The sequence below is a fragment of the Aythya fuligula genome, chromosome 5 (assembly GCF_009819795.1).
Source record: "Aythya fuligula isolate bAytFul2 chromosome 5, bAytFul2.pri, whole genome shotgun sequence".
NCBI lineage: Eukaryota > Metazoa > Chordata > Aves > Anseriformes > Anatidae > Aythya > Aythya fuligula.
In genome coordinates this window covers 24,961,195-24,968,530 of record NC_045563.1, presented here as the reverse complement: position 1 = coordinate 24,968,530, position 7,336 = coordinate 24,961,195, and the positions used below count along the sequence as shown (strand labels likewise).

The following is a 7,336-nucleotide window of genomic DNA, read 5'->3' as shown; positions in this document are numbered from 1 at the left end:
ATTCTAGCTGAGGCAAGGCATGGTTGGTCCATGTAGAAGGTGTGAGGTGCAATTTCCTAAAGTGCTGGGCACCTGCAACACTCAGTGTGTGTTAGTAAGCTTCAAACCTTCTGAATATCAAATAGATATCTCCATATATAGCCACTCCAGTTCTTATCCAAACATTTTTCCTCCAGGAGCTTTTTCTCCTACCAGCTCCAATCTTTTCAGCAATGGACTCACATCTGCAGCAGAACTGAGACTTCAGTTTTCCTCTAGACATCAGATTAGCATGAAAAAAACAGAAAAGACTTCCTATTAGTGGTTGGACTTGATGATCTCAGAGGTCTTTTTCAACCTAAATGATTCTATGAAATAAATGATTAGATATTTTAAGTAGTAAAACAGCACAACCTAATTGTCCAGAAATTCTAATTGGAATTTTATTGATCATGAGCTCCTTCATAACCTTCATAACATCTTAATCCATCCCTTTTGGTCTAACAGACCACATAGAATAATTATGCATTTTGCAGGCTACATGTATATTGCATACTTGCTTTGTACATTTGTGTCTCATTTTGAACTATTCCAGATGACCATTTGAACCTGCTGTTGTAAACGTGTGTGTGATTACCAGTTCTGCATGAAATGGATGAACCTTAGTCCCCTGACTTGCCTCAGTCTGTCAGCAGCAACGTTACTCAGCATCTTCAGCTCTGCCAAGTACAGGGCACTGCAGCACCCTTGCAGAAGCTCACAGCCTCCCCCTCTGTTGTCATACCTACTTTTATGACTGATGAGGCTCCTACATACAGAAAACAGCACTGTCAGCAGCAGTGGAAAGTGAGCTAATACAAACCAGTTACAGTCATCATCACATTGAACACTAGGTCCCAAGTTATAAATGTGTGATTCTTCGCTGTCCTCCAACCTTCATATGCTATGCATCTTGGCACTTTTACCTTAACCTTTCTACTTAGGAAGCTCAATAACCCACAGAGATACCCTGCAGTGTTACTCATGTTTCATAGCATAAGAACCCATGCAGAGATATGTGTTTTTTGAAAAAAAGTGAGAGTAGAATGGGCCTTTTGTACATTAATACTGCTTTCAAGGTGACTCTACCTGCCATAGAAATGATAAGCATATAATGACAAATCTATTCAGTCCAGACAGGAGATGAAACCCATATATTTCAGGTAGGACCCATCATCCTGCTGTTTCTCATTCATGGCTACCTATGTTAAAACCAGATTTTAGGGTTTTGGTGAAGCAGGGTTGGAGGGGGGTGGGCATAGAGAGATTTCATGGAAAAGCATTTTGTGAAAACTGTGCTGAGTTTGTAGCTGTCTAGTGAAACACTTTGAAATGCTCTGTGTTTCAGTTGTTCTTTTTTGTTTCTCTCTACAAAATACAGTATTTTGAAAACACTATTCTCAGAGAGAAATTTAATTAGTAAATTACCTTTTCTTCCTGTGGCTTTGCTTGCAGTCATTGGTCCAACAAGGCTCTGTGTTAAAGAAGACGGAAGTGCTGAATACATAATGCGGTAAAAATATTTTATTCTCCTCTAGAGATTCACAATTAATGTTTTGTCTGTAGCCCTGGAGTCAGGTAAAGATTCTAGGGGATGAAATATAGAACACTGGACTGAATTTTTTTATTGTTGTTGTTGTTGTTGTTGTTTTTGTTATTTTATTTATATATATATATTTTAAACACATTAATTTACACATTGCTGCTCTGGAAACACAACAGAGAAAAGTCAAATCCTACATAAATCATTCGTCAGAGGATCATTTTATTTCAGTAACATTAAGCCTAATGTTTAAAGTTATAATGATGATCTTAGTAAACTGGTTAACATAGAATATATGGACAAATGGCCATGAAGTTGATACAGAATGCAAGATTATGTTTAAAATGCAGACTTTAAATTTTTCAAAAACGACCAGAAATCCATTTTATTCTGATACAAAACCATTTTATCCCAACACAATAGGAATCTGGCATTTCAGAAATGCATGCATCACTTTCAGAAATCTGATGCTTCTTCTCTGTGAAGAAATCAGATGGATTTTTTCAGTGTTCAATACGAAAATGTATACTGTGTGATGTTCTCTGCTGTGAGGGCCATCTCAGAAGGCAGAGGATCTACCTATGGCCATCACTCTTTTCATCTACAGCTGAGATATGAAGAGCCAGTCTGCTCCAAGCCCACTGTCTGCAGGCAGCAGTTAGCCCCAGGATATGTGTCTTCTTGGATGCACTTCTAGATCTAATCATGCTTCCTGGAGAATCTGGTGAGAAAGAAGAGTAGTTTCCCACTTGCTCTTTGAGTGGGAAAATGCTGCAGAAGCATCGTGTGTATGTGCTAGGAAAATCTATGTGAAGGCCATTCTCTCTTTGTACCCAGGGAAATGATGCAGTCCACTGCATGTTATTCAGAGCGGTCATACTGTTTTGTATAGGTCTTAGGCTAAAAAAAGAATGGGAAAAGTTGCTTGGGACTCAGTGATGTGTATAAGATTGAAGTATTTTTTTAAATATTAAACTCACAGGGAAAATTGAGCAACACACCACTAGTTATAAATTATGGTTTACTTAGTTGTAAATAAATTATATTACAGTATAAAGGGACAAAATTTCACCAAGAAATTTGGTGCTATACTGTTTGTTTGCTTGTTTGCTTGTTTGTTTTTCTTTTTTTTTCTTTTTCTTTCTTTTTTTTTTTTCAGTGAATTAAGCATAAATTCAAATAATTTCCATATAAAATCTTGAGAACTATTTGCAATTTAGAAAGTATTAAAAAGAGTTCTCTTTGTTTTCTGGTATACTACACTATTTCAAGAGGACAACTTACTATCTGGTAGGTATGTTCTACTGGGTAGAATAATACAAAGCAAACTTTTTCTTCCAAAGGAAATCAAGAGTCATTTACAGCGTTTGATCACCTCTCCCACTGCCAAAGTCGAAGTAAACTCAGGGTGAAAAATAGCAGGAAGAACTGTTAATTTAGTACAAGTAGGTTTTGTTTCCAAACTAAAACTATGCGGCGTGTTTTAGCCAGGAGTCAGACCAGCAGGGCTGGCTGCAAGTGAGCCAGGGCATCTCTGTGAAGGAAAGCCTGCCATCTACTGTGTCACCGACAGCCTCTGCTGCAGCAGCCGGGTAGTTTGCCAAGTACAATCACCAACCCTCTTCACTCTGTCTGGCAAGACTGAAATTAAACTGCATGTGCTGGCAGGTGTACAGAAATCCATAACATTTTTGTTTAAAGGCAAAATCAGGAAAAAACAAAAAACAAAAAACAATAAAACCAGGCTCAACTTCTCATCAAAGCTGATTTGAATCACTGCTTCTTCACTTTTACTTCATAGTGTCTAATGTTAAACAAATCCAGCAATAGAAAGTAGACAAATTCTTTATTTAGTCGACCCATACATAACAGTATGCCTAGATGAGAGAGGGAGAGATTTATACCATTTTAAAGAGATTAAGAGTGAGATTTTAAATGAAACTCTACAAATAGCACCGTGTGGTATCATGGGGCATTTGACTGTTTTGACAGATGTTTGGTTTCTGTGAAAAGTTAAATAAGCTTATAGAGAGATTTAGTCCTTTTCCCCCCCCATATGTGCATGGAAATCATCAGCAAAACTAATATTTGCAAGTTTTCTTTAAATGAGGTCCACTGAGAAGTAAAAGAAAAGAAACTACAATTGTTAAAGCTTTTCACAAAATATTTTAATAAGGATGTAACAGCTTCCACATTAGCAATTTTTAACCTAAAAGGAGCTGACTCACAGTCCATTGAAGTGAACTAGGATCTTTTATCTCATTTCGATGGGCTTTGAATCAGACAACTTTGAAATACTAAATTTATACATTCATTTAACAGTATCTAATTTTTAGTGAGAGAAATGTACAAAGTAGATCTCCTGCTTTTTGCTGCTGAGAAAAGTTGAAGGGTACAATTTGACAAGAACTTGCAGTAAGTCCACTACTCTGAGTGCTAGATGCCTCTACAGCCAGTCTTACACTTAACACTGCGTGCACTTCTTTAGCACTGTAGCTCCCAGTGCAGGGCTACGGGTGTGTTGCTACCGGAGATTTTTTCCAGTCTTTTGCTTCAGACTGTCAGTAGCTATAATTAATACCACCACAGTATTGTGCTTGAGAAGTGATTTGTCACAACTACCAGGACACCTGCCACTCCGTGACATTGTCAATACAGGTGGTAGAAAACAAAACAAAGCAAAACAAAACAAAAACAACATTATCTGCTTGTTTTAATACACTTTGTATTGATTCTTGCATCTGGGATAAGGGGAGCAGGGAGAAAAGGTTTTGTTTAATCAGCTGTCATTTATCAAATAAGAAATCTTCATTCACACATATGAAAAATGTTACTTCATAAGAGAGAAAGAGGGAAAATTCAAGAGATTTTTTTTTTTTTTCTGGGGGAGACAGTGTAGATGAGCATATTAGAAAAAGTTACAACCTTTTTTTCTGAAAAGGAGCCTTCTTGAGCATCACCCATTTTAAATGCACTCTTGCAGGTAGCCACCACAGACATAAGTACACAGTATAAATTGCTTCAGAGAAACACGTTCACAACACAGTGACAAGAATCAAATAAAAAAAAAAATCAAATAAAAAGACATCTGGCACACATTAAAAACAACATTTCAGAGAAATGAAACATTATGAAGTTCCAGGCCAGTATATTACATTGGCAACATATGATAAACACATTTTATCTTTCTTTTAGTGCAACAAAAGAAACAGAAGCTAGGGTAATAGCTATTGTCAAACAGCTACTTTTCTGTCAAGTATTAATTTAAGAGCCTGATGGAGATTTTGAATTAATTCCCCTTTTTTTCCATGTAGGCTAAAGTGACTTTGAAGCCACCCAGGTCATTCAGAACTGTCTCAGCTCCCTTCATTGCCATTTCATGGCTAATGGAGCAGGTACAAGACAATAACTTCACAGTCTAGTACTCCCCTTAAGCTTTATTATTTGCACACTTTATTGGATGTATGGACGCATTCACACATCCTCCGGCTCAAGGCTCCCTCCTGCCCCCAACTCTGTGCTCCGCTCCCCGAGGGTCATGGGACCCTCCTGTTATCAGCAGCCGGCTGTGCAGCTCTGAAGCACAGCAAGAAGCAGCTTTCCTTCTGAAGACTTTTTCTGTTCTGCTTCCTCTGAGAGCAGCACGGAGAGCCCAAGCCCCAGGGAGGTGGGAGCTGTCTGCAAAGCAGAAGCCAGCTCTGTGATTACGCTGCTCCTTTTCTTGGGGCCTTTTTCTCCCCTCTTTTATTGTTTTTCCCTCTGGGAAGGCAGAGAGAGGCTGCTAACAGGACCAGGTGTGCACTGGGGAGACTTTTCTCAGTGTTTCTGCTCTCTGAAGGGCAGGTGCGTACCTGTAGATGCTGAGCAGGGTTGCTGTTGTTCAGGGGGGATCTGAGCCAGACTTCTGGGACTTGACTGGTGCAAGCTCTGCTCAGTGGCAGGGGGGTCCCACCAGCTGAGGGGAAGGAGGAGGGGGACCTGTACAAAAGGGGACAGCCGCTGTGGGACCTGCACAGCCGCTCATCAAACACAGAGAGGGGTGGCAGAGCCTGGCTGCCAGAGCCTAAGCTGAGTGCGGCAGTTTACTAAGGGGTGTCAAAGCATCAGCAAATGCACCCACTCTCATGGGAGGCAGGCAGGGGGGATGGGGCAGCACACCGAGGACATGGGGTTTTCTTTGCTCCCTCTTGTGCCAAACACTGCTGTCGGTGGGCTGGACCAAAACCCCTTCCCTCCCGGCCTCCCCGTGCCACAGCCCTGGCCTCGCTCACCCGCCTGCTGGGGGCAGTAGGGGGGGTGGTGGGACAGAAATGCTTCCTCAGAGAGTGGTAATCCTGGAGGTGCAAGTGCCGTTCCTGTACATGCTCCCTGACTCCAAGTTGTCCGGGGGAAAGTCCTCCACGCTGTATGCCCTGCTCTTGAGGGCAGTGGCATAGTAGTCGATGGGTTCCTCTGCAGCATTGTCCATCCAACTGAGGCAGAGCAGCCGCTGGAAGGACCGCTTGAAATTGTCCGAGAGAAAGCCATAGAGGATAGGGTTGGCACAGCTGTTGGCGTAGCCCAAGATGACGGAGAGCTGGCTAATGGTGGCATCATCCTGCTCTACAAAGACATTGACCAGCTGCACGATGTAGAAGGGCATCCAGCAGATGACGAAGACCATCACCACCATCATGACCATGAGAGTGATCTTGCGCTCTGAGCGTTTGCGCTGCTGCCAGCCGGCCTTCAGGGCCACCATGCGCATCTTGGCAATGATGAGGATGTAGCAGAGGCAGATGGCCACCACAGGCAGCAAGAAGCCCATCAGAAAGGTGTAGACCACAAAGACCACCAGCCACCTCTGGGTGGGCTCTGGCATGAGCATGTTGCAAGCCACCGTTCCATCACTGTTGGCTGCTGTGTTGGAGAAGATGATGATGGGTAGGATAATGAGGATGGAAAGCACCCAGACGCCCAAATTGACCATCTTAGCCACAGTGGGCCGGCGGTACCTCGCCGCCTTGATGGGGTGCACCACAGCAATGTAGCGGTCCACGCTGAGCACGGTCAGGCAGTAGATGCTGGTGAACATGTTGATGGCGTCCACGCTGAGCACCAGGCGGCAGAGCAGCGAGCCAAAGGGCCAGTGGTGCAGCAGGGTGGAGGTGACCAGGAAGGGGACGCTGAGCATCAGCAGCTCGTCCGCGATGGCCAAGTTGAGGATGTAGATGTTGGTGGCCGTCTTCATCTTGGCATAGCGCAGGATCACGTAGATGACCATGGAGTTGCCGCACAGCCCCACCAGGCACACCACGGAGTAGATGAATGAGATGAGGATGGCGCTGCCCTGAGACTCGCTCAGGGTGCTGTTCGGGGCGCCAGAGGAGTTCCTGCCGCCCGAGTCCATGCCCCCCGCCGCCGCCTCCTCCAAGGCGCCGCCGGCTCCTCCACCGCCGCTGTCGCTACCGCCGCTGTCGCTGCCTGCACCGCCCGGGAGCCTGGTGCAGGTGCCATTGGGGAGCATCCTCTGCCCGGACCTCCCCGCTCCCGGCTCAGAGCCGCAGGCTCCCGCCGCTCGCCGGGCACTGCATCCCGGCGGGGCTCCCGGCGCCGCTGCCCCGGGGCGCTGGCATGGGGAAGGACGGAGGCGGCCGCCGGCCCCGCTCGCTCCGAGCGGCAGCAATCGCTGCTCCCCGGCTGGTGAATGATTAATAGGCGGCAGCGCGTCACCGGCTACGAAAAGGAGGAGGGAAAGAAAAAAAAAAATGCGGGAGGAGACGTAAGTGGGTGTTC

General features: G+C 44.5%; 1 protein-coding gene across 1 annotated transcript; it reads right to left on the bottom strand.

Moving 5' to 3' along the window:
• Positions 1–5,503: 5,503 nt before the first annotated feature.
• On the bottom strand, positions 5,504–7,067 carry SSTR1 (somatostatin receptor 1). The gene has a single exon (XM_032189490.1). The coding sequence runs from the start codon at positions 7,065–7,067 to the stop codon at positions 5,880–5,882; it is 1,188 nt and encodes a 395-aa protein (XP_032045381.1). The 3' UTR covers positions 5,504–5,879.
• Positions 7,068–7,336: the final 269 nt, after the last annotated feature.